The sequence below is a fragment of the Montipora capricornis genome, chromosome 3, assembly GCF_036669925.1.
Source record: "Montipora capricornis isolate CH-2021 chromosome 3, ASM3666992v2, whole genome shotgun sequence".
NCBI classification, from domain to species: domain Eukaryota; kingdom Metazoa; phylum Cnidaria; class Anthozoa; order Scleractinia; family Acroporidae; genus Montipora; species Montipora capricornis.
Window position 1 is genome coordinate 19,674,326 of NC_090885.1, and position 27,500 is coordinate 19,701,825.

Genomic DNA, 27,500 nt, shown 5'->3' on the forward strand with positions numbered 1-27,500 from the left:
GAGCTATTGCTATTTTTACCCCACTGGGAATACAAAATTTAAATATGAAAAGAAAAACAAACTGAATTGTGGTAGTTGTAGTCAAATGACGCCATCGTGAAAATTGCCTATTAGAGATCTTTTGTTTCGTCCACCAGCTTGGCGGCAGTGACTCACGTGAAAACCTTCTCTAGGCGTCACGAAGTGTCCCCTGGCTCTTCTCCCCAACTTTAACATCACTAAATGCAGAAAAGGATATTTAATTTGTAAAGGAAGCATTCGTGCTGATATTTATCACTGTTCCTTTTCTTTTGGTGCAGGAGCTGTGGTTAGAATACTTAGAGTTGTATTCATCACGGTGCAGCCAAAGTGAACTTGAGGAGATTTGTGACCAGGCTGTGGAGTTCTCGCCGGCATACAGCGTGTGGTGGAAATATATAGAATATTCCACAACTTACTCCACTAAGAGGAATGTTTGTCTGCGTTTTCTTTCCTTTCTTGTAACAAACCCTGTTGACCCAAGAGAACTTCATTCTCATCGCATGCTCGAAGTGCTTCTCTATCTTGTTCAACTTGAACTGTATTCTGGTCACTACAAGTCGGCACTGGCAGTTTTCAAGGCAGCGTTAGGAAAGAAGGCTCAGGACCAAACTGAGATGACAGATCTGTCAGTTCACCTGTTGCCATCGGATTTTTGTCTTGCTTGGTTGGCCTATATTCATGTGTTTGAATTTCATCGGCCACCTGCAGCCTGGTTTGATCCTCGTGATGGCAAACCATCCAGAATGGTGACCAAAGAAGACTTTGTATTCCCATGGATACCATCTCAACAATCCAGGGCATCTGGGGAAAAGCTGCTAGTGATGTTTCAGGGTCAGTTGCTTATCAGGAATGAAGACTTAAGTGCCTGATTTACTGGCAGATCAGCGTGTACACGAGCCGAAGCGTGAACAAGAAAGTGTTCATGATTTAGCCAAGTGCATTACAAATACAATAATAGCGAGCTTAGGCACGAACGGCAACCGGAAGAGAACATTTCACGTGCCAGGACGGTGGTGTCTCTCAGATTTTTGTACTAATCATCTCTTATGCAGAAAAGATACTTAAGCCGTGTTCACAGGCCTAGATTATGATCGAATTATAATCGAATTAAATATCAAATGGTTTCATATCAACTAATTGCAGTCCCAGATTATAACTGGATTATAATTACTTCAAACAACCCCTTTGAGGTTGTTGCGTAATTGAACAGAATGGCGTGCACGTGGTGGTATGAGCAGACGAAACTTCTAATCGTTTTATGGAGCGAAGGTTTGGATTTGTCTTTCTCTATTCTCGGAAGCTGTCCTTAGTTCTCTTCTCGCCTCAAGCACATGATTGTCATGATAATCGTCGAAGCCCCGCGCCACGGCGCCATTTTGTCTCACACCGCGAGTTTACCCTGCGTATTGTCCCTCACTTTTTGCATATGTGAACAGAACCATAATCTAATTAAATTGAATGGAGTATAATACCCTGATACATACTTCAGTTGATCATAAACAGCGTTGAGTGTGAACACGGCTTTAGCAATATAAATGTAGTTGTGTGAAGACAAGTTAAAAGATAAAACAGCTCGCTTCCGGTTGCTGTCCGCGTCTCAAAAATGCGCATGCTTAAGCTCCCTATTTTCAAAAGCAAGTGCTTTTATTTGATGGTAAATCATGCATGTACGCTAGAAGTCGCCAGTTTGTTGCATTGATGAAGAGACATGTTTTGAAGTAACAACGTCAACAGCTGAATGTTTAAGCGCACTTGATTCTCATTTCTCCGTCACTGACAATGTCAAGAATGTGATAAATTATTAAAAGAATTTTTTGTTCACCTGTTGAATACCAGCTTCTACTTCTTCTTCTTCGTTTTGTTCTTTTATGTTGCCAGATGCATTGAAAGCGTGTAGACAGGTAGCAAAGGCGTCGTCAGCAAGATTGTCGGTTAGCCTCCCGCTTTATAAAAACCTGATTGCACTGGAGATGGCTTACGGGCGAGTTAACTCCGCAAGAGGAATCTGCCGCCATCTTCTCAAAGACAATCCTTCTGTGGTAGTATTGTGGTTGTGTCTGGCTGCTCTTGAAGACGCCACACACGAGAATGGAGATGCAAGGGAGGTGTTTGAAGAAGCATTGGTTAAATGCAAAGGCCACGCTGAGGTAGCCTACAGTGCAGCTCGCTATTACCTGGAGAAGGTTAGTTCGTTAAAGATCTTTATAATGGGCTGCTTGTATTGCAATAGCATATTCCACAAGTGATAAAAATAGATCGTAACGCCTTATTACAGAGCATCATGGGATTGAAATGTTGACAAACATTGCAAAAATTTCTTTGTTTTTTGTCCACATGTTAATCCCATGATGCTTTGGGCGCTAAATCATGACGTCAATTGAAAAGAGTGCTATTAAATGCAAATGTGTTTTCATCGGTCAGGTAAATCTTTGTGGTGATAACACACGCACTTTGCCATTTTCTCCTGGGCCTAGTCGTCCAAAAGCCGATCAAGACTAATCAATTAAAACCCAAGCAACCGAGGTTTAAATGCTATCCGTCAAGAAAAGCTTCAACTATATGTTATGCTGAAAGGTAACAACAAGACTAACTTAAAATTGAAGGCTAAGCATCTTATGGAAACGTCTTTGATTGTAAACGAACTGAAAGAAGAGTTTTCCAGTATTCCAGGATTAGTTTAATCAGGCTTTGAGCAAATGTCCCCATGGAGATCAAACTTGTACATGTAGTGCACAAGTCACTCTAGGTTAGCGAAACTGGCAGTTTGTTTGTCACATGACCAGCCTACTGCAGTAAGAATCACGCGTGCATTCTTTTTCAACTTCACAGAGTATTTTTCCTCTATCTGCTTTTCGAAGGAGTTTTTGTGAGGTTGAATAGAGAATCAACCCATTCTCCTCACCATCTTATTATTAGCTAAACAGACTGTAATTTCCACTGCTTCCGTAGGTAAAGGAAAGGAAAGGAAAGGAACTTCATTTGAGTGTCTAGTCGTTCTAGCGCTGGGGACACTGTAAACTGAAATGAACAGTTAACACAAATCAAGTCAAATGTTGGTTTTTGAGGAGAGGGGAAACCGGAGTACCCGGGGAAAACCTCTCGGTGCAGAGTAGAGAACCATCCAACTCAACCCACATATGACACCGAGTCTGGGAATCGAACCCAGGCCACATTGGTGGGAGGCGAATGTTCTCACCACTGCGCCATCCCTACACTCCTTATGACTACAAGGTCACACGAGATATTTTATTTAACCCATTCAAAACCTTTTTCAGTCTTTGAAATAACCTCTGTTACACGCTTAAAGGTCACTCAAAGAAGGGTGCTCCCAGGGTTACTTAACTTTGCCTCCTCCCTCCAGAAACTATGCAGTTACACTGTTTTGGTTTCCACTGTAAACAAATACGTGCGCTGCAGTAGGTGTGCTTTAAGCAAATGAACTCCTACTACTGTACGTTATAAAGGTATTTTCCGTGAAACCCATTCCACGATCCATTTTATTGGTTAATGTACATGTGTAATTGTCTGTTATCTCGCTGTTTGACCTTTTACAATGTTATTTCTCCCCCATAGAGTGAAGTCGAGAAAGCCTTGACAGTTCTCAACAAGTGTGTGCATTACAAGTTTGCTCTGCCAAGCAAATCTTCTCAAGGCGAAATGGTTAGTCTTGCCGACATCTCCTCAGAACATGAAGATGTTGACACTGTTGCGCTTTACCGAAAGCTTTTGTCTCAGCCACTTCCTTATGACTACAAGTGCCCTCCCCTTATGCCAGATGTCACTCCACACAGCTTGAAGGGAGAGAAGCTCTATCTATGGCTATCTTATTGGTATGTGCTTTTTTAACTGTAGTTGCATGGCAGGGCGAAAAGGTTTTCTCATAATTTCAGCTTTTATTTATACTTATTACCTTTACAACTTTGACTAAGTCTAGACCTAACGAAAGATAAAAGTAATCCTCGCACCTATTTGTACCTATTTAAGCAGTAGGCTATTTCCGAGTTCATGGCTGCCTCCTGTTCAAAGCGAGTGTAAGTGCGAAGCTTTATGATGGTAATTAGTTCTACTTTACATATGAATTAAAACTAATTTGCATAAGAAAAACTTCGCACTAAGACTCGTTTTGAAGAGGAGGCAGACATGAACTCGGAAATGGCCTATTGTCTTGCTAGAGCAGAGGTCATGGGTTCCCGTTTAAGCCGCCTGGAATTTTCAGGTCAGGGGGCCGTTTCTCGAAAGTCCCGAAACTTTACGGGCCATTTTTGGGTGTCACAATTTCCTTTGTAACTCAAGAACGGAGAGCATTTAATTCGTCAAACTTCACAGTTATTTTATTATTTTTTTTTTTTTCACCTTGAAAACATGTTAAAAGATCGGCTTTACAAAACAAGCGGTTGGCAATTTCACAGATGGCTTTTCGGGCCCGAAAAGTTTTCGGGACTTTCGAGAAACGGGCCCCTGGTGTCTGTAAGTGACAATGGGCAGCTGTAGTAACGACGACGGCAGCGGTAATTAACGAAAACGTCGTCGATAAATGTGAGTTCGCGTTATTGTAATCGACTGGCGACTATTCCAAACATTTTAACGGTGTGGCAAACCCTCAAGAAAAACTAGTGCGGACTAGTAGATAACGCGTCGAGTTGGTTATAATAATTTTATATCTAGCAAGCCCGAGTAGAATGATTGTTTTATTAAAAACTTCAGGATCAACAACTCTTCTTTGGTGTTCCCTGGGGTAGTATTGTCGACTAAAGCATCGAGTTTTGCCTTGGTCAATTCCGGTCCAAAGCGGCTTTTGTCGGCCATTTTTTTCTCAGAGCTGCAAAAATGTTTTCAGCTCGCTTTATTGCTGACGCGTTCCTTGATCATATTAGCTACAGATGGTATTTGAACTGATAGCCTGTGTCCGGCGAGCCAATGAAAATGCTGGAAATCTGATATCTGTAGTTCAGTTTTTAATAAATGCATTGGGTTCAGGTAACTACTCTGTTAGTAGCTTTTTGCTTGATATTCTCTGTGTTGAAAAATCTGTTTTCAGCCTGTTACTTGAGATCGCTCCACCGTCTCCAACAGCTTGGGAAAATCTGTCTGCTGAGTCGGCATTTGAAACAGCTGTACACAGCCCTCTTGACAGACAAGATGTGCATACGCTGTGGACAGAATACCTTTTCTACCAGAGGTCGAAATTCCTTTTGAGAAAAAGATCTTTGTCGGTTCATCAGCAGCCCATGAGTGAATTAGTAAACAGATGCTTGATGTCGGTGAGCACCAGTAGCTCCCTTCCTCACTCGTCAAGCGCTGTATGGCAGGATTACAGATTCCACAATCAGGTGAACGGGTAGTCGAATGTTGCATTATCGTAAGCCATTTTTGCCCTTGGGAATATTGCTATTGCCCTTAAGGAAGCAGTTACTCGTGTGCGACTAATATTTTAATAGCAAATGGGATTGGTAGCATCTGAACTGGTAGTTTGGAGCACTCGGAGATTTTCCGAGTTTGCCCGAATCTTCATCGATTCATGTATCTCTTTAAGATCATAGCTATAGGTTCTACTTTTTCAATAAAAGTCAGCGTTATTGGTATATGATGTATAATTGATGCCTTCAAGACGTGCCCATGAAAGTTGCAGATGTCAAATTCGCAGACAAGCCACTGTGGGCTCGGAGGTTCGAAGCTGAACCCGGCTCAGTTCTGTAGCATGAAGTAACTTAGGTTATTGCTATTCCACCCTGAACGGGATGCTAGGCTATCACAGTGCTACTCTCTGTAGTAGACCAGAGAAACCCTTTTTCTCTGCAAACACAAGCCAAACGATTTTCCCTGCTGTATCCTTGGACATGTGGTCCAGTGGATTCTTAACCACACACACTGTTTTGTGTCATTTGTTAAGCTACTAAAAATGTTGTTTGGCAACACAGGTTACCTACCAGCATTCTGTGGTCGAACATACTCCCAGGAAACTCCCAGGTGCTTCTTGCAAAGCGAAATAACAACCTTGTGGGTCATAGGAAGTACGTAGAGGCATAAGTTCAGCTGTTCTCTTTAGTTTGCTTGTTTTATTTACTTTATAGGTTATGAATATATCATTGAGCTGTGTACCCGAATCGTGTTGGTCTGAGGAATTTCAGAAGTTCCAGAGGATTTTCCCTGGAAGTGTCACTTTAGCACTGTGGTAAATGCATCTGTAATTCAATTTCTATTTAATGCAAAAACTAATCATTATTATTGACAAGTTTATTAAGCATTTTACGTCTCTCTCTCATATCTTTCGTGCGTGAATTCGTCAGTGCGAGATTGATAATTCTAAGATGGCTTAGCCCTGTTGTTGTTTCGACTTCCTTGCTTAAGAAATTTGAAAGAAGTTATAGGCCTTGCTTAAGAGTTCATGCATGCGTTGTGGTGTTTGATACAGTTTGTTTTCTCTACAGGTCTTGTAAGCATGAGATGGCGAAGAAAAAGTATGACCAAGCTAAAAAGATCTGCGCTTCATTCCTCGCAGATAATCCTTGTAGCATTAGCCTGTGGAAAGTGTACCATTACGTTCTTATTTTGCTTTATTGATTGCATACGAAATTAAGTCTTCTAACATTCAAAACAACGGTCATTTTCAAATTTTGCTCGGTTTTTGTTCCTTTTTTTTCCGTAAGGTTGCGACCTTGATTTAAATGACTTCCTCGCCTTTTTTGCGGCTCTGTTTTTTTTTTTTGTACTTTTCTTTACAACAGGGCCATAGCTATTGAGCTGCAGAGAAAGTGCATCAAGGAGGTAATCCTACTAATTCAGGAGTTCTTTTATTGCAGTTAGTCGTTTCCAGACCAACTGGTTTATATTCAAGTGGAAGGGGGCATCCAATAGTTTTTAGTTTAAACGCGACAATTCCTGGGTCCTCGTCAGTTTTCATTTTTCTATATTAACTTCAAGCATTTCCAGTCCCGATTTAAAACGAGGCCTGCAAAAAACGACCGCGCTGGCTGCTGACTTAATTTGGTCGATCCCAGTAAAACATGCCTCAGTGTTTATGGTTCCCTTGATGAAAAGCGCTGTTGTTTGTTCTTTTTTTTTTTTTTTACCTTTTTTCTGCGCAAATTGATGCTGTTATGGGCAGCTCTAAAAACGCTGCACTTGGCTGGAGAGTTTTTATGTTAACGCAGATAGTAAACTCTTCCAAAGTGAAGACGTTTGTTTAACGTGGATTGACGCCTCTCTTCAGACACTGCTGGCAACTAAGTCAACCTGGGTACAAAATGGCTGCATAACGGTTTTAAGTCCAGGTCGCAACTCCAGGCTGGCAACTTCGCTGTCCAAGACACCCGTCACTCTACATTAGTATTTCAAGATGAGAAGAGGATGAGGTTGATGGGGTACCGGAAAAAACCGATAGGAAGGGATTAGGAACTTTATTTAGCGCTGGAGCACCAATTGGGGATACTGTAAGCTGAAATCAACATTAAACGCAAATCAAATCAAATTTTGGTTTTTGAGGAGAGGAGAAAACCAGATTACCCGGAGAAAAACTTCTCGGTGCAGAGTGGAGAACCAGCCAACTCAACCCACATATGACACCGAGTCAGGGAATCGAACCCGAGCCACATTGTTGGGAGGCGAGTGCTCTCACCACTACGCCAGCCCTGCACTCCGATAAACAGCTAGTAACGCTTCGGCGGATCAAACACGTTGCCACTGCACGAGGAGGCGTTGGACGCATATTCTGATATCCATGAATCGCTGGCTGCCTTGCTGAATGCCTAATTTCTTTGATGTTAAGTTTGGCTAACTAACGCTTTACCGTTTTTCTTCTTTTCTTTCCCTTGTGGTTCGATAAATGTTAATAGTCGAAACGATCGTACCGGCGGCTTTCATTTTCAGGGACCTATGGGTTTGTTACAGGTTGTCCCCAGCCCTGAACAGAGTTAATGGTTTTTAAGCCATTGTAATTTCTTGGTCCGGAACGTGTGTTCTTTGTGAACTGGCTCAATCATCTCTGTTTTCCAGGCTCGCAAGATGTACCAACAGGCCACCGAAATTTTACCATTTGCCTCAACACTGTGGAAAGATGTAAAGTCACTGTTTGGTTTGCTTGTTTTTTCGTTTTTTTGTTTTGTTTTTTTTTTTTGTTTTTCTTTTTACCGGGTGAATGTTCCGTTGTATTGCCCCCGTAAACTGTTGACTTCATTTTGATTGTACTCTTTCAATTTCACAGTTTTTGATGTTTGAGCTCGCTCAGAGTGGCGATGGCGCAGCCGTCCAGGAGATTGTGTCAAAGAGTCGGGAAATAGGTGTTGACCTTGAAGATTATTTGAATACCCTTCTTGGCAAATGAGTCGAGGTGTTCAGTTTACAGTAAACTGTTGCAAGTACAGTTTACCAACGAACTTTTAAGTGGCACAGATTGCCTCTCTTGGGGGTATCGTCCAGTCACATTACTCTGTTGCATGGTGCATGGTGTTTCCTGTTAATAGACTCTAATATCAATCATGCCAAATGATTCCTTCAAGGACTTTATAAGTGCCGTCTTCCTCGGCTCGGAAAACTCAGTAGGATGCCCAAAATTGTGCAACAATCCACAATATTATCTTCCTATTTTGGTATCTTTCTTTGTAAGACTTTTTCACGCACAAAGATACTCAAGTTACCACGCTGACCGGTCAAAGTAGTGAAGTACTTTATATCTTTTTGAATCTGAGATTTTGCTTTGTGTTTTACAATTCCGTATCCAAGACTTTGAAGTATTTTTGAATATCTTACAGATCTTTACCTTATATTAGATTATAGTTCGCCGACAACTCAAACTGTTTTGTGATAAAGGAAGTTGGTAAAAAATCAAATTCGAAGGAAAATTTTTCAAAGAAAATAGTCTTCTCTGCCGTAGCTCGTAGCCGCAGGAGGAGGGGCAAAAAAATGAGTATATTCTCATGCCAAGGGCAAATTACTTATTTTTTAAAAGAAGATTATTTCTAAATTCATCGTTTGTTGAGATTTATTAAAGAAAATCGGACACGATTGGTGCATTCCTGTAAGGTTGTGTGTTCAAAATGCAGGTTTTGTGAGTCTTGCGTTGTTGTTCTGCTTTGTCTCGTCTAAGTAAGTGGAATTTAATGTTGCAATGCGGAGGTTACCAGTTCCGTTGAACACAGCTTTATGTTTAGTGTCTGTGGATTTGCGTAAGGTTGCAAACGTATTCTCAGTGTTACTTTATTGTGATTTCATTATACATCAGTATTCTTTCACTGTCTCGCTGTCATGTTTATTTGTCTGTGCGTCTTTGTCTTTTCCTTTCTCTGGCGCAATGAGTCAGTTACCCAAGAAAACTTGAAGCCCAATAGTCCTGACAGTGAATCAAGAAATGGCACTTAAAAGAGTGAAGAGCGCTGAAATCGTCGCAGCCCGTATGTCGAAATGAAGCTCAAGTCCATAGGTTGCGGGAGGTTGAAGATAGGTTATCCAGTGTCTGATATCTCTGAGGCAATTAGTTAATGGTTCACAGGCAGTAATTCAGACAGTCCGATTAAAAAAAACTTTAGGTCCGACAGCATAACATAGCAGTTTCTCTCTACTGACTTGCGTTCGCCAATCATCCAGCCTGACTCTCTTAACTTCTTTGCTTAGTGAATGAGCAGTTAACTCATAAGTACACCAGCTGCTCGTTCGGTTGGTCGATTTGTCTGTCAAATCCACGGTAGATTCAGCGGGAGGTCGTTCAGTTATAGTGAGTGTCCATTCCTGTTCAACTTCAGCTTACGTATTTTAGTTAAGACAGGAAATTAGCCAGTAAGTCTGTCTGCAGGAGAGAAGGATCATTGATCGCTGACCGTCCAGTCACTCAACCGGAAGTACCCTGTAGCACGGCCATCTTGTGGCAAATATTGGATTGCCATCAGTTGTCAGGCAATGAGTCATTTCTTGGGTTAGTCATTTGGTCAGTTAGTCATGAAGTCAGTCGATCAAGGCACATGTAGTCTTGTTAAGATCCCGTAGCTAATCAGAAGTTCATTCTAACACGCTTTGTGTGAAAATCATTGTGTTGGAATGAGTTATAAATAACGTTTTCTATAACCGTCCATCAATTAATCCTTTCTATGTAGTCATCACTGATGACCATAATGCCATGTGTGAAAGCGAGTGTATGATAGAGTCAGTAAATATGAGGGAGTGAGTGAGTGAGTGAATGACTACGGGAAAGAGCGAAAGGGAATGAGTCTGTGAGCGAGTGAATGAGTGAGTGTGATTGAACGAGTGTGAGTGAGTGAGTGAGAACATGAAAGAGTGTGAAAATTCAGGCCGCTTCAGCGGGATTCAAACCCCATGACCCATGCGATGCCGGTGCAATGATCTACCAACTGAGCTACAAAGCTGCACGGCTGGGAGCAAGGCAATTTGTTGGACTCATGTGGCTCCGTGAAAGGAATAACGAATGAGAATGCATTTGTCAGTGCGTACATATACGTTTGTTGGTTTTCTTGTTACTTTGCTTTTTTTCCCAGGTTTGGACCTCAGAAGGACATCAGCTTGTCAGAAGTAAATCATTTATCAAGCAAAGGCCTCTTGCACTTAGTATGTGGCTATTGAGCTATATTTGGTGCATTTTACAAACATTGAACTCACAATGAATCAAGACATGAAGCTCGAGGAGTGGAGAACACTGAAAGCAATGCAGCCTTTAGGTGAAAGAACCTTGAGGCTCATTTTCAGACCTCTCAGGCTGATCGAGGTTGAAAGAGACTGGGGCTATTTCTGGTGGCTTGCCAAGGTCTAAACTTGTAATATTTTTAAGTAGGACGGACGTGTCCTTGACTCATAGGGATAATTACTGAACCCAAGCATGCGATTCGCTTCACTTTGGTTTTGTTCGTTGTAAATAAAGCTGGCAAAGTTTTGCATTCTACGTCAGGGTTGACACCGGAAAACTCGTTTTCCCGTATTTTCTCCTCATTTTTTTTTTTTTTTTAAGTCAACAGGTCGGGGCTGCAATCGCAAAGCCTTGAATGGAAGCTCATAAGTAGCTTTAAGTGTCGTGCTCGAGAAAGATCCCATTTCCTACTTGGCGACTGAACTTTCAGTGTATTTATTAACTACAACAGTCGATGAATGTGAGACTATGTGCTCATGCAGATCGGTGGGGAAAGACTATTTTAATTTCCCACCGTCGAGAAGAGCCTTCAAGTGAACGGTTAATTCATTGCTTGTGTTCGATATTTAATGTTGAATGCTCCTGTAAATGTGAATATAATTAAATTTGGCTTGGTATAAAATTCGTGTGTGGTTTATTGTCTGCTGCCTTTCGTTTTCACTGAGTGCAGTGCGGTCGCACCATGGTGGTGTGTAGAGCGTCCTATTAGCTGCAAGCTGTCGCTGTCCATTTTGCTGACCTTGAGGATCGAGGCCTCTGGGACGCTCTTGTTTCCTTTTGTGCGATCAGGACCCTTACAAAGTGGCAGGAAATTGAGTTTATGCACCAGTACGGGTACTGCTCGCGCGATGGAAAACTGTATACTTGAATTATTTCCTTGGAACAAGTACTCGTGCATGCACTGAAATAACAAGTTAATCCAACAATGGCACTGTAACCTTACATAAAAACAATGGTCGGTGAAATGCAAATCATTTCTAGTTCAACCCTGCATTAAGCAAATTCTCCTGAACCCTTTCAGCCCCGATAGTGCCAAATGGCACTTATAGATTTTACTCTGTCTAACGCCAGACGATTTTACTCTGTCTAACGCCAGACGATTTTACTCGTCAATGGGGAACCCCTCGGGGCTTAAAGGGTTAAGCTAACAGCGTGAAAAAACTATGTCCCCGTTTAACCCTTTCAGCCCCGATAGTGCCAAATGGCACTTATAGATTTTACCCCCTCGGGGCTTAAAGGGTTAACAAAGACCTAAATATTTAAATCGACTCAGTGTCCCAGCCCAATCGTTGTTGGTCTTTACTCGTAATATGTATAATTTGCTTTAATGCCAAAATGGCTTCAAGGTGACAGTGGCGTGTCTTCTGCGTCCGAGACGTGTGCCCGGGCCACTTTGCCACACCTTCAGCCTCAAGTAAACGAATAAAAGACATAGGTATCAATTTATTCTAAACTTTCCTTGGCCGGCCGCTCACCTCGTGGCTTTGTATTTTCTACGCAAGCAAGGTTTACGTGGGATGCCCGTGGCAGATCACGTTGAAATACATTCGTGTGTCGTTTTCAGCGTTTCATCATAAAATACGATGATCAGCTAGATGCCTGTCACGAACCTCTTGATTTAGGACATAACATGCATGCCTCTTTTTATTTTGGCACGGAAGGTAACTGGAAGAGCTTACAAGGACATCCCAATACACACACACCACTTCCCTTCTCCGAATTACTGCGTTCTTAAACTGAATTCGCAGGAAAAGAGTATCCCTCAAGTGATCTTCGTCTGCTCTCGCTTAGACTACTAGCAACCTAAGCCTCCTTTGAAATCCGTTTTGTCGATCAAGCGCAATATAACAGCGATGAAAGCGAGAATATTATCTTGCCTTTATTTCCGGTTCCTACCACCGTAAAGAAATGCAACTAAATTGCTTTTATTGAATGTGAGTACATGCAAATAACATTGATGCATGAAAAAGCTTGAAGTCGCAAAGGAAATATTCGATTCTCGTCACATTCAAACTTCCTTAGCGCTTTCATCAGGTCCCTTGGGACTCTCATTCGGCTTCAGTTGCATTTGCAACCAACCTTCACATTTTACGCAAGCATCATCCCGCGTAGACGCCACCAGACGTCTTGTTTAGACTTCAACGTTAGAGTCCGAGGAGCTCAGGCTCAGAGGATGCTTTCCATCTCCGGAACCAAATGTGGGAAAGCATCATTGCTTTGACGTGGTGATCATCGGACTGGTTGTGGATAGAGGAGCAACGCCACGCTTTGCTGATATTTAACAACTATTCACAGAAGTGGAGATGGCTCACTTGATGCCGGGATATTACACTCTATTCAGTTAACTCTGTTTAAATATAAGTGCTACGCGACCAACGTTTGTATAAACGTAACCTTTCCTTGTTATTCCACGAGCCTTGAAGGAATAGCACAAGAAATTGTTTTATTATTCATTCGAAATTTTGTGAACCTTAGCTTCAGTGGCAGCCATGCATATCAAGTAATGTGGCGTGACGTGTCCAATAAAGTTTGATTCAAGACTGATGTCATTCGTCTGGAATAGTCTTCTTATTCGAGGCCGGGGATCCTGCTTTCTAAAACGGAGAAATATTAGTTTGAAAGGAGTAATAAAGATTCAGTTATATTTCCCAGATAATGTGATACTGACTTAAGTTAATGTATTGCAAAAAAGTCATCTTCTTGTCAATACCTTCGCCATGAGTAAACCGTTTACTCATGGCGAACGTTGGTCAATATATAAGCTGTATATTGCTTGACTTTACGCTACAAAGTTGAGGTTAGAACTGCATTTTGCCAACAACCATAGCCTGTGACATGGTTGCATTGGTGGTACTAAGGTGGCGCCGGGTCATCAAGCCCCTAGGATACTCACGATGCCCGGCCGGGTAGAAAATAATCCCCATACTTTATTTTAAAGAAGTCCCGAGACACATATCATTTTGAACTGTGACATCGCTTTCTTGGTGATTGAGGCATGGATTGGAAGACAAGAGCTTTGCTCTGCAGCACCCGCACTGTGATACACTTAATTGTTCGTCACTTTTTTCATCGTATACGTTTTCGTAATATGATTTTACTCATCTATACGGAAAAAAAAATCAATTGATGTATTTGGTTTAGTGAGCGTACGACGATTACTCAAATTGCATTTTGCAAGACCAGGACCATGGTAACTACGAAAGTGTAAACTTGAATAAAAAGTTTGGGGTGGGTGTTTTGTGTTTGAAATAATTTTAAATGCGTTAATTAAAAAACGCTTTCACGACCTTGTTGTTGATCTTCTATTTCTCTACAGAGTCAAATTACTCTGCTTAGCTTTCAGGATCCTTTCAAGGTCTATTGTCGTTGGTAGAGAACTAATTTTTAATAAAATTACTACCCGTAACCCATTGTTTACACGAGCCGCAAATTGCAGTCTTGATTGACTTTTGAACAAGTCATTGATCAAAGTCACGCCTCAAACACTAGGGATTATTGAAACCCACAGCTGAAGAGTCCAATATTTGTTTCATAACTGAACCTCAGCAATCTTGCATGCAGGTCCGTCAACTTCTTTACAAAAACAGATACTTGCACTGAAAAGCTCTGACGCAAATCATTCAAGTCGCAACATGGTGTTATTGGAACCGCATAGGTTGTTTTCCATCGTTAATGAGACAGACAGTAATTGACGTAAACTGGCTATTCTTTTAGCTGCTAATCCACTCTAAGTGCGATCGAATGCCAAAGTTTCAAGAAAACCCAGCAAGAAAGTCCGATTCGCTAACACGTTTCGAAACAGCGGGCTGTTTTGAGAGTCAATATTTTTCTGTTTCCGAGTGAACAGTCACATAAAACGTGTTTTTGCATATTGTTTACTGAGGTTTCAGGCTCCACAAAGTATTCTGTGGTTTCTGTCAATTACTCTTGAAATTAGACCTTAAAAACGTAAATCGTTCCAAAAACTGATAGTTCGTGACGATATTGATGCAATCTACTTTATTTAAAGATTCCTTTATCTTTTTCTGTGATATTGACAGTATTTGTGGGCGCATATTCTTGTAACTAAATCTTAACCAAACAAGAGACGGCAGTTAATCCTGAAAGAGACTCGTTAATTCTCGCATTATTTTGATTTGTTCTGTGCTTGTCAGTGGTTGATAGGTGCGTTTCTCTTGCTGGGCTAAGAGTCACATACCCATGGTATCGCTTTTGCAAAGCTGCGAATAAGCCTAACAGCTGAAATTACGCTCTAAAGTGAACTTAAGGTTCCTCATCAAAAGGGGAACAGGTCGAAATCGAAATCGAGGCATCGACAGAAACGTGTGTGTCCGTATCTGTCATTCTGTGGTACAACGTCTAACCGGGATAATACTTGTTTTATCTGCGGTGAAGTAACTGGGGTCAACAGCAGAGACTTCTGTGACTTGGTCACTTCTCAAAAAGGCTCGTCCTTCTTATCTGGTTTAATTCACAATAACACAAAACAAGGAATCGTAAACATCGAGTAATATGATTTGCGCAACAGTCATACGTTCATCGGATTAAGTTTCCCACATTTACGCGCAAAAACGTTGCGAAACGCCGAAGGAAGTCATTAGAAAAAAGCCAGGAGAACTAACAGTGCGGGTTTATTAGTGTGAATATCGGCGAAGTCAAGCAGCTTGCTTGAGTAACCGGCTCCCTTGTCGATAGCCGTGGGGTTTCCAGAGTAATCAACGGTGTTGTTTCCGCGATCACACGGGCTTTATGAGGAATTAATTAATCATCAACAAAATTTAAGTGTCAACTGCGCTACTGGTTTATATCAAACAGCACATTGGCTTGTACAGTTTGGAGAAGAGAGAGTGGAATCACTTATCGCCTACTTGCAAATATATTTCAGAAACTGAAGGTACGTTTTCATTCACCAATTATCAGTACGGTGTAAACTTAAGGACAAGTCAATCTGTCAGTTTGTCATTCAATGCTCAATGGCAACAAGTAATAGCAGTGACCCCGAAATACAATGTGAATATCAGAGCGATACACGCACGGAACAAGTTTTCAAGTTAACTGCCTACTTCATCATCCTGTTTGGCTCTCTAATAGGCAATGTGCTGGTCATACTCGTTGTTATCTTGAACAGACATATGCGAACTATCACAAACTATTTGATCGTGAACATGGCCGTTGCCGACCTTTTGCTGACAGCTTTTAACATGCCAGTCACAATCAAAGTTATAGCGACTCGCAGCATCGACTGGTCTGTCACTTTGTGCAAGATCATCCCTTTCACACAGTCACTGTCTGTAGCAAGTTCAGTTTTGACGTTGGCAGCCATCTCTATTGACCGTTTCCTAGCTATCATGTTCCCTCTCAAGCGGTACGTGACATTTTCCATAGCATGTATCATGATTGCAGTGGTGTGGATAGTTGGAATCGCCGTCAACTCTCCGATCTTTTACGCCATGAAAATCGTTTTCGACGAACAAGCCCAAAAAAGTTCTTGCTTGGAGGTATGGACTCCGGTCTTCACAGAAAATGCGGCCAGAGACTTCACAATCGTTCTTTTCGCAGCTTTTTATGTTCTTCCCCTTTTAACTATTTCCGTCTTGTACAGTTTTGTTATTCACAATCTTTGGGTCAGAAAAGTTCCTGGAGTTCAAACGCAAGCAAATCAACTTCGCGCTGACAGGTCCAAGAAGAAGGTTCTGAAGATGCTACTCGCAGTTGTGGTGGTTTTTGCACTGTGCTGGCTGCCAGTTTACATCACGCAGTTTATCACATTCTTTGGCCAAGAAACGTTCCCATGTGGTGCCCCGACCACTTTGGCTTTCGTGGGATACTTTCTTGGCCATGCAAATAGCGCTATCAATCCGGCCATGTATGCTGTATTTAACAGTCACTTTCGCAAAGGCTTCAGAGACGTGTTGCTTTGTCGCTGTCGTCGGAACAGAATTGTTCCGCTAGTAACTCAACCTGAAGCAGTTGCTACCCGCGACAACACCGCTCTTGGGCCTGTGGTACTTCGCGCCGGATCGAAAGTCTCAACGACTAGTGACACCCTCCCCTGACCTCCCACTAAACTTAGTCACTGATTGGTTGGAAGGAAGCCGTAAAGATTGGAGACTGAAGCTAAAGGGCAGGACAGGCGGACAGAAATCACAATAAAAACGTTGTTCATGATTCATTATGCTTAAAGTGGCTCAAACCACTTTCAACACTTTCAAGAGACCTTGTTATTAGAAGGATTGACACCACAAAACTTTATCACGTAGCAGAAATATTATGGTACCATGTGAAACATCAAACATTGCTGAACAAGATGCAGTCATGTTTGTGAAGTAACAAGTTATCATGGCAACAGGAAAGCCTTGCAAAAACACCCTAGATTTTGGCTTTAGTTACTCATATCTGAAAAACGAACTGGGTGACCCCATTTTTTTATTGTACAAAAGTGATCAGCAAGCCAAGGTGAAACTCTCTGCAAGGTTTAAAAAAATTCTGTTGAGTGGATTCAGAGCTACCTTAACTTTTAAATTATTTAAGGTGGCTCTGAATCTGCTCCACAGAATTTTTTAAACTTGGCAGAACGATTCACTCTGGAATGCTGATTACATTTCAGAAATAAAAAATGGGTAGTCACCGAGTTCGTTTGTGAGATATGAGCAGCTAAAGCCAAAATTTGGGGTGTTTTTGCAGGGCTTTCCTGTTGCCACGGTAACTTTTTACGTCAAAAAAATGACCGAATCTTTTTCAGCAATAATTGGTGTTTGATATGGTACCATAACATTGCTGTTAAATGATAGTGTTGTAAGTGTTCTAATAAGAACGTTTCTTTTAAGTGTTGAAACTGGTGTGAGCCACCAACGCAAATTAAAAACACTCTGGTAACACTCCCCCCCTTCCCCTACAAATTAGCCTGTCAACCTTAACAGGGCTGCAAAGAATCCCGCAAAAGAAATGTTCCTAGTATAATTGTGTTCAGTCGATCATATATAGAACTGCTATTTTCTAACACTATGCTGAAAACATCCCGTACCTCAGTGTGCGAAATCTTCCAATCATTATAATGTCTCAAAGTTACGAGATTTGATCATTTGTAAGGTTTTAATTAAGAAATAAATTTCCTTTAATCCTTTAAAGATACTGGTTTCATAAGACAATTTCACGGTAAATTCACCATGGGATTGCGTATCATAAATATGCTTTATTTTTATTCAGTTTTTTTAGAGAACTTAAGAAAGACGAAAGTTATAGCTTTTTTACTACGTTTTAAATACTCCAATTCACTGTTACACCAGTAGGAAATGTCCCTCAATAAATAACGATTTTCCGTCATTTATCATAAACGACAGCAGGATCGAAGCAGGGCGTATGACTGCAGAAAGTGTATTTGCTTCCAATTACTTTTCTAATGCAATCCCAACTTTTTAACACATGAAAAAAGTATACAAACTAGAATGCAATGAAATTATTCGTTCCCGAGTCGCCGAGACTTTTTCAGTTTTTTAATAATATTTCCACTTTATGTAAAATGAAAAAAATGTAAATGCTTTGTTTATAGTGGAAGTGCACTTAGCTATCAAGCTAGTTTACAGGCACCCCACTTTTAACAATGTGAAAGAAACAATTCAAAGTTATCCAATTATGAACGTGCATGGAATGAAAATTTTTTCTTCGGGATCAACTTTATAGTTGGATATTAAACCTCTTGTGATAAACTGAGACCAGACTTTCTGGCGTTCGGGAAGTTATCCGTTTCGATGAGTTCAATTTCTGCCCGGAACAATCTTGAAATGTCAAGTGCATATAAAACCGACAAAATTGATCGGAAATTAACGTTTTCAGCAACAGATAAGATTGTGAGACGTTCAGAACACTTCAAGTGACAGTCCTCGAAACACTTGAGAGGTTTTTTAATCATGAATATCAGTCATTAAGAGAGGAAATAAAACCGCTGGACGAAGAGTTGACTTCCTTTTAAATTGTTATTACCGGAGTCATAGATTTTTGGAAATTAACCTGCGGGCGGAAGAACTGCTTGAAACGAATTGTTTAGCCTCAGTAAGCCTGCATGCAATCTTTGATGCTTGGATATAATAAATGAGATTCGCCTTTTAATTTGGACTGAATGAAGGTTCTCCTGGCGCTATTTTGGTTTCAAAACTAGAGATAGAAACTCTAAAATCACCTACCCAGTAGAAAGAACAATAGTATAGGGATTTATGGATCGCGTGAACTTGGTTTTTTTTTAATAATTCAACCGCTTGCTGAGATACAGAAAAACGCGAGAGACCTTGTCCGTTTTACAACTTGAACCTCTTGTAATTCTATATGACGTCACCGGACGGGATGCATCCAAAAGTAAGATCAAGGCTCCTTCATGGAGCCTCGCTCTAAAAAACTCATCTCTGGTAAACAAAGCAGAAAAAAAAGTACATTCCATGAAAAATATTAGAGAAAAGACTTAAGCCCTTATCCAGAAAATTCTACTAAGTTATGTTAGTGCCGGCTGTGTCCTTGAAAAATGTTTTGTTTCATATTTTGCTGGGCCCGGTTGTTCGAAAGCCGGTTAACCTAATCCAGGATTAGGGTGAACTTTGGTTTCATTGTTTCAACTTTTTGGTGAAAATTTCTTTTGCTTATTTTTGTTTTTCAAGAATGACTTCCTCTAATGTTAAGTCTTGCCGAATATCAGCGTGGAACAGCATTTGGGAGTAGAGAAATAAACTCCTTGGTTAATTTTTAATCTGCGATTAGCGTTAATCGGCTTTTGAACAACTGGGCCCTGGTTTTTAATTTCTTCACTTTTTTTACATCTTTGACACGTTCAACAAACACCCCTGCTTGCTAAGGTTGTAAAATGAGCAGAATAATGCTCATTTTTTAGAATGGTAATTGGTGGTGAAAATATCACTATCTAGCAAATCGGGGGCTGAAATGACGCTTAGACGGGCTGATATAAAAGAAATCGCGTTCGGCGGATGGGTATTGGAAAAAACGATATTGACCACGGTGCCTCACGACTTAATCTGATATCAAAAGCTTTTGAGTTTGGTTAAGCATAATGGCTCTGTCGGTGTTTGTTTCTTTTCTGGTTTGGCCAAAGGTAATCTGAGCGCACTGATGAACGTGTTGAGGAGGCTTAGCGTTTACAGAGTGGAAAAAAGCATAATATTTTGCCCAAAGAGGTACCGCATTATTTGATAATTGGAGGAAGGGTTTATAACCATCAAACCTGTGGTGCTTTAAGCGGAAAATACTAAGATTTGTAGCCGCAAAGCAATTGTCCTCGCCACTTAAGTCAAATTCTACATCTCTATGCAATAAGCGCATTCAGAATATGACGGCGATATCAGAATGCGGTCTGGTTAGGTGAATCGTTTACATAGTATTTTCCTTGTCATGGTGACTGCAAGAAGACTATGGGAAATGCCCTTGGTCTTATTTCTTTATCGCGACAAGTTTGTTTATTCTGGTTCACTGGCAGTGTACCGAGAGAGCCTCATTTAGCACCTCTTGAATTCCAATGATTTTTCTTCAGATGCTACGATAATTTATTCGCCGATAAGCTAAGTCAGAGGTGTCCGAAGGCCAGTACTGATAATATGATTCTTTGTCTTTATTCCGCTAAACTTCTCTGCTTCGCACCACTCATATGTTTCTGTGATCTTTCTGCTATGCTCTCTTTTTTTAACCTTGGATATTCACGCATTACTGTGCTTTTTCCGTATTCCCATAACATGTATATACATTTAACAACACCCTTTCCAACTTATTCGTATGTATGACAGATCATACTGTACACTGTCTTACAATTGGGTCTGAACTGTAGACGTGAAAGAAGAGGGTTGATCTGATACAACACCCGTATTGTCAAGAAAAACTACAGCCATGGTCAAACTTGCTGAAACATTTTGTAATACCTTGCCAAATAGGTCAGAAACTCGCGTGCACACAAGATTGTAAGGGAAGGATGAACCGTGAAACTTTCAGGTCCGTATATTCGTGTACTGTTCCAAGGAATTTTGTGACAGACTCTAGAATTTTTATTTACAGCCGCTACCTGTTGCCTGCTTTGATCAGTGCACCCCACGTGGACGCCTAATTGGGGTCTCGTTATGCTAAAACAGAAAAATTTCCGTCAGCACATGACTGGACCCAGTCTTTCATCCGCCTCGTGCTAAGCTTTCAAGATGGCGGCTGTCTCCCTCGTTTGGAATCATTACTTGTAAGTGTAATAGTCGTTATTTAGCTCATGTCACTGCTTCTTGTTTAATTCTAATCACTTGAAACACTTTAGAGTGTCCTTTTGTTTACTTGCGAGAATTAAACAGCGTTGGTCGTTACAGTATTTAAGGGCGCGTTCGATTGACCCTATTCCGGAATAGGAATACATGGAATAGAAGTTAGAAATCCTTCGTTTTTGCGGGGATTCAGATCAATATTGTCAAACATTTGCTAAAATGCTATTTTAAACACAGCTTTATTATTCTTGTTGCTGCCAAACGCCATACATAGTGTTTTAAATCATCACTCCACGTATTCTTATTCCGGAATAGGGTCAATCGAACGCGCCCAAAGTCTAAGCACCCATTTTTAAAAGGTTAGCTTTCATTAATTGTTGCACCAGTTTCACCTCACTTACATGAAGTAATTGGCTGTCACAACAATTATTGAAAGCTAACCTTAAGCTTAGACTTAAATACTGTAACGACCAATACTACTGACCAACGCTGTTTAAGATGGATGTTTAGGCTTAGCAAAGCAAATAATTATTGCTCTTGAGCTCAAGTCTGGAATGAGATCATTCTGTTAAAAAGTGTGAGGTTCCTTCATCACAGAGATGAGCTTCCCTTCTGCCTTCCCCTTGGTAGCAATTTCGTCCTTTCTGTATACTTCATCTTTTTCATAAAATTTTAATGTAAGTTTGGTTTGGTGACCTACAGTGGTGTATGTTTCCTGGCCCCTTTGCTAATCCTTGCCTTTTTTCATAACATAAGAAGGCATGCCAGCTCTTTCATGGCATCTGACAGGATGCGGTGGTGCAGATCCGCATAATTCCCTAAAATCCGCATCCTCCACAAAATTATGATATTTTCCGCATAAACAGAAGAAATGCCTGATATTAGTGATGAAGCAGCTGCCTACCATCCTCACAAACGGGCAACCCTAAAACCCGAAATCGGGAATCCGGAATCACAGTACAATACAGAGAGTAAACACTATCCTAAACATTCATAAAAGCTAACCTTAGGCCTAATTAGGCCTAAAAACGTTGTTTAGGCCTAAGGTTAGCTTTTATGAATGTTTAGGATAGTGTTTACTCTCTGTATTGTACTGTGATTCCGGATTCCGGATTCCGGGTTTTAGGGTTGCCCCTCACAAACATAGAAGCCAAAGAGATTGACTTTTTTAAAACGCTTATTTTCCTGAACATTGAAGATAGAAGAAAACACGAGATTTTGTTCACAAGATGAAAGGTCATAAGCAGTTTCCATGCATTTTTCGGCAATGAGCGTGGACACTAGAACCTGTGGTATAAGTTACAAATACCTTGGGGTTCAAATTTTAAAAAATTTTCCGGCCGTAATTTTGCGACAAGATATATGAAAATTTAGTTGCAACTTATAGTCACAAATTAAAATTGTATCGTTGTAATCATAGGGAAAAGAGGATCCCGCAATTCATAGAGTAAAAAAAACTGCTGAAAATGGTCAATGATCGAGGGAATGGATCGCGGTCCAACCAAATTGCAATTTTGCTCCATACCTCCATTGGATATTCATATCCATAAATTCATGATGAGATACAAAATAATTTTTTATGGCTTTATTTATTTTAGCAAAAGTTGCTGCAAAATGCCAACTGCTAGCCGTTTTATTTTAACTGTTAAAGCTGATCGCAAATTGGCGACTCCTCATATATTTTAATCACAAAGGGAAAGAATTCAGTCCCAAGTGTGACTGTATTGGTCACAATTTCGAGTCATGATTTATCATAAGCATGTAGATACATTGGACGGGCCTAATTATAAAGTTTTATGAATTGTTTACATATCTGCATAATCTGGTATAATTTCCGCATAATCAACGCATGTTTACACATAATATGGCCAACAATTTCTACATACCGGTAATCTTTAATTTTTTCCGCATCCTATTAGAAGCCCTGCTCTTTGTACACTAAAACGCAGTTGTGTAAGGTAAAGTCTCTGCTTACAAGCCAAAAGGCTCATCAGGCCGGCGCTTATCTCCGGTTTCTGTAGCATGAAGCGACTAGGAGTATTTACACTCCCCCCTGGATGGGATGCTAGTCCATCGCAGGGTTACCCCCAGCATTACGCCGGTACCCATTTATACACCTGGGTGGAGAGAGGCACCGTGAGAGTAAAGTGTCTTGCCCAAGAACACAACACAATGTCCCCGGCCAGGCCCCGAACCCAGACCACTCGATCCGGTGTCGAGCACACTAACCATCTGGCCACCGCGCCTCCCAGTTGTGTACTGCTGGCAAAAAAATATGGTATCAATACTGTTAACAGTAAATATATGAAAAGAGTAAAGAGGTGATCCCTGTCCAGACAGAAAACCCAATGATAGCACACCATTGGGCAATGACTCACTATGCCAGGACTACATGTATTATATTAGTGGAAAGGCACCTCATTTTCTGTTCAGCTTTCCAGAATAGTCCACCATGTGGAGTAAGTTATTTCTTTCATTTAGGAATCACTGACCAGTAAATACAGAACATTTCACTTAAATATGGGGAAAAAAGGAAAACGAAAAGCTCATCAAAGTCAATCTACAGCTTGTTGTTCTTCTCAAGCATGTCAGAATTCCTCAGTGGACAAGGACGTGTTATTTGCTTGTCAAAGAATATTTGAACGTAAGTCAACCAACAGCACTTGAAGGGGATGGTGGATTTTGACACGAAAGAATTTCTATACAGTTTGTTTTAACAGCCACTTGCTTGGTGCCTGACTCAAACTGAACCCTCTAGAGTTAGCAGAAATGATTATAATTATAATTTCTTTACCCATTGACCCCTGAGAGTGAGACTAAGGGTGCTGTCCTTTTGTCAGAACTGGCCGGCCAGACCCGTTAGGTTGCGAAAAAAAAAAAAAAAGCAACAATTTGAAGGAACACTTGCTTTATAATCCCTTGCAATCTTCTGGAGGAGTGTACATCATCCTCGAAGAGTATTAATTTGAAGGAGTTGTAAGAGTTAGTCCTTCCAAATGCCCGGTCTGGCCAGTCAGTTCTGTCAAATGGAAAGCACCTATAGTAAATTTTATGCTAACAACAGATGATACTACTCGTCAATGGGGAATGGGTTAATTGACACAGTCAATGAAACATCAGGGTGGTTTAGTGGTCATCAATCGTGCCTCCCACCTCTGTGACCCAGGTTCAAGTCTGGCCTCGGGCCGTATGTGGGCTGAGTTTCAGTCGATCTCAACCTGACTCCGAGGGTTTTTCTCCGGGTTCTCCCGTTTTCCACCCTCCTAAAAATCAACTCCCAGTCAATTATATTTGGCTGGGTTTGCGGTGGTCTGAGATTACACGTGGATTGTATGATGGCAGCTGTGGGTGCCTTCACATGCGTTCGGTCCGATCACCCATGAGTGGTGAATACAGCTTGGCTTAGCTTTTGTAGCCTTAGTCACAATGGTGATCATTTCAATGCATTTAATTTCATTGACTTAAGTTGTGTTATTTTCTTTGTTAATAGTTGTGTCATTTGACACCCCAATTTTACCAACAAAGCAGTGGGAAGAGCATCTAAAGCTGCGTGAATTGGTGGAGAAAATAAGAGCAAAACAAAAAGGTTAAAATAAGTTACTGTTTGCTTGGTAAAGTTAGTTTGTGTTCATAGAATGATTTATTAATCTTTACAGAGCAGACATGTGATAAATAATATATTTAACTTCTTGTATTATAATTATAGTAATAATAATAATAGTAATAATAATAATAATAATAATAATAATAATAATAATAATAATAATAATAATAATAATAATAATAATGGGAGCATTCTGTTGCATGTATTTGTAACTTGTGTTTTGTTTCTTGTGAATGATCTGATAAAAATTTTATGAAAAAAAAAACAAACCAGGTTAACATTACTTTGACCTAAATAATTATTGAAAATTACAATTTTATTTTTCACATGCGGACATGTACAAGAAAATGTATGAGTGTGAGTCTTGTTTTAGGGCTGCCATTGTTTGAGAATGCGACTCATCCAAGGCAAGATTACATTTCCAGTTTTATGAAGTGGTTTAGTGAGAATAATGGCAAGGCAGAACAAGTGATTGTTGATGACTTTGGTGAACAAGGATTAGGCTTAAGAGCTGTCACTGACATCAAGGTATAATTTCATGTCTTTATTGAGGATTCTTTAATCCATTGATGCCTCAGATTCCCTAGGATACCCCCTGTTGACTAGTAAAATTGTCTGGCATTAGACAGAGTAAAATCTGTTAAAGTGTCCCTAACCCTTCAACTTGTTATGTTTTTGGTACATTTTCGTATCTTTCAAGAACTCATTTTTGCAAAATTTTTTTTAGAATATTGAATCCTGATTTTCTTACGAGCGCTTGAAGTTACTGAAATTTTAAATTTTTTGCGCACTATAAGCCCCGCTGGACAAATTATTGTCTTGTGGGCCCATTAGGAATGAGCCAATGATAAGCATCCGATATTTGACACTTTTTTAGCTGTGACATAAGAAAAGGACATTCCAGCAACTCAAGCTTGCACGGTGCCCTTTTCTTACGTCACGCTCAAAAAATATAATACAGGTGGTGAAAAAGTAGTCGCGACTGCCTTCACTTTTAGCGCTCGTAAAAAAGTCAGGATTCAATATTTTTTAAAAAGAAATTCCGAAAATGACTTCTTGAAAGATACGAAAATCTACCCAAAAAGAGCAACTTGAAGGGTTAGGGACATTACATGTAACACGCCCAACTCAGCTCAGTCCAAGCCTGTGGCAAAACGGTTTTTACATCCTCACACCCCATCCAAACTAATCGGTTCTAAAACTACAAACCAGTCAAGATGAAAAAATGACAAAAAAATGTTTGACCCCCATCGCCACTTTGTTCTGCAACATTTTTTTTTTTTTCATCAGGAAGGAGTTCTTTTTGCTACCATACCAAGACAACTAATGATGTCAGCAGAAACAGCACGAGGCTCAGAATTAGGTGAAGTTGCAAGTATAGTTTTGCATTCTGTGTTTGACCATGGTCTACTATGAGTGCTTGATAAAGGAGTTCAGTAAGAAAGCATACTATTTGATAGGGAATACTAGGTCATTGTCTGGTAGTAAGTCCTTTCATACTTCAGACCTCGGTTGTTCAAAAGGTGGATAACACTATCCACTGGATAAAATCACTATCCACTGGATAGCGTGTTTTTCTATGTGACTTATCCACTGGATAGTGATTTATCGGGCAGATAGCACTATCCATCGTTCGAACAACTGGTTACAGGATGTGTGTGGGTGGGTCCAAAGTAACAAATGCTTTCGAGATGGCCAGCACAAGTGCGTTCATGAGATCCAAATTCCTTGACTGATAACTGCTATCTGAGATGCCATTCATAATCTTATGCTTGCCCATGCCACTGAAGGAGCCTCATGAATCAGAGTAAGTGCTTGAAGCCCTCAGAGGCAGAGTGAAGGCCTATTTTAGCTGATACACATTTAGGATACTTCTTGGTGAGAATATTTGTTTGCATGGCCTTTTAATTTTTGAAAAAGGTGAAGCTTTGGGAAAGAAAAAAATTGTTACCAAAAAGGTGGGCCGTAGACATGGATGGTGGTGGTTTAGTTAATTTAATTGTATGCTAGTGAGGGAACTTTACGGTACCTAATGATAGTTATTCCTGTACTATCGGCCGATTTGTTTGTTGAACACTCACTTTCGAACCATCCCCCATTGACGAGTAAAACAGTTTGGCATTAGACAGAGCAAGTCTTCATCCCAGAGGTCAATGGATTAACCCATTGACTCCCAGGGGCTCCCCATTGATGAGTAAAATTGTCTGGCATTAGACAGATTCTGGCCGGTTTAGGCCGGTTTGGATGTCAAAGGGTTAAAGGGGACAGTTTTTGAGTGGATATGTATAGAGGTTGTTAAAGGGGACACACACTGTAGTTTTTGAGCTAACCCACTGACTCCTATACTGCCACCCATTGATGAGTAAAAATGGTTGTCTGGCATTAGGGATCAATGAATTAATACATCACATAATATTATTCTGCAGCGAATTACAATATAGGTTGAATCAGACCCTTGGGAAAGGGTACACACACAAAAATGAATATGCTCAAAACTTTGAATCAAAAGATTCATCCAAAACAATCCAGTCTCATGGGAAAAGGAAATGAAAGAACACAATTATTATCAATCACCTCCAACCACCAAGCATTGCTTCACTGCATCTTGCATCAGAATATGTGTATTTGGTTTCCAATGTAGTAAAATTAAACTTGATTTTCTTGAATCACGAGGCATAATTTTTGTGGTTATTTTAACAGAGCATTAATTTTCTTTCCGTTTACTATTACTTGAGGAATTGTTGTTTTATCGGCTAAGAGCAGAGGTCCCACGTGAACCATCAAATGACAGTTTCTCACATAGCAGTTGTCTATTTCCAAACTGTTGCAAATTTCGCTGACCTAATGGCTTGTGAAATTACCGGATGTAACTAAAAAGTATATGAATTTGAAAACATCTCTCATAGTTTGTGCCAAATGATTAAAATCAGGCTGTGAGTAGGCGTGGGATTTGTCACATATAGTTTAGGGGCCGACATATACAGACAGACATACAGACATTGTTCTTTTCCTTACA

General features: G+C 40.4%; 3 protein-coding genes across 6 annotated transcripts in view; all 3 read left to right on the forward strand.

Annotated features, from left to right (window-relative positions):
* LOC138042515 (zinc finger C3H1 domain-containing protein-like) overlaps window positions 1–9,019 on the forward strand; it is a 36,278-nt gene extending 27,259 nt beyond the window's left edge. For 2 of the 4 annotated variants that reach the window (XM_068888425.1, XM_068888427.1), the window contains exons 18-26: window positions 300–852; window positions 1,900–2,204; window positions 3,595–3,851; window positions 5,060–5,351; window positions 6,093–6,193; window positions 6,450–6,551; window positions 6,747–6,786; window positions 8,014–8,076; window positions 8,222–9,019. In XM_068888425.1, coding sequence (XP_068744526.1) covers window positions 300–852; window positions 1,900–2,204; window positions 3,595–3,851; window positions 5,060–5,351; window positions 6,093–6,193; window positions 6,450–6,551; window positions 6,747–6,786; window positions 8,014–8,076; window positions 8,222–8,341 — 1,833 coding nt within the window. In that variant the 3' untranslated portion in view covers window positions 8,342–9,019. Of the gene's footprint in view, window positions 1–299; window positions 853–1,899; window positions 2,205–3,594; window positions 3,852–5,059; window positions 5,352–6,092; window positions 6,194–6,449; window positions 6,552–6,746; window positions 6,787–8,013 lie in introns of all 4 variants that reach the window. The other 2 variants (XM_068888424.1, XM_068888426.1) reach the window with 1 other exon arrangement.
* A 5,710-nt stretch (window positions 9,020–14,729) lies between these two features.
* LOC138041190 (QRFP-like peptide receptor) lies at window positions 14,730–18,862 on the forward strand. Its single transcript, XM_068886964.1, has one exon. The coding sequence runs from the start codon at window positions 15,622–15,624 to the stop codon at window positions 16,702–16,704; it is 1,083 nt and encodes a 360-aa protein (XP_068743065.1). The 5' UTR covers window positions 14,730–15,621; the 3' UTR covers window positions 16,705–18,862.
* A 1,867-nt stretch (window positions 18,863–20,729) lies between these two features.
* LOC138042517 (actin-histidine N-methyltransferase-like) overlaps window positions 20,730–27,500 on the forward strand; it is a 22,230-nt gene continuing 15,459 nt past the window's right edge. Inside the window, exons 1-5 of the mRNA XM_068888428.1 lie at window positions 20,730–20,864; window positions 23,362–23,524; window positions 24,371–24,466; window positions 24,858–25,012; window positions 25,775–25,847. Coding sequence (XP_068744529.1) covers window positions 23,401–23,524; window positions 24,371–24,466; window positions 24,858–25,012; window positions 25,775–25,847 — 448 coding nt within the window. The 5' untranslated portion in view covers window positions 20,730–20,864; window positions 23,362–23,400. The remainder of the gene's footprint in view (window positions 20,865–23,361; window positions 23,525–24,370; window positions 24,467–24,857; window positions 25,013–25,774; window positions 25,848–27,500) is intronic.

Coding starts and splice junctions, on each gene's coding strand:
- LOC138041190 (XM_068886964.1), top strand. CDS start 15,622: ATGGCAACAAGTAATAGCAGTGACCCCGAAATACAATGTGAATATCAG.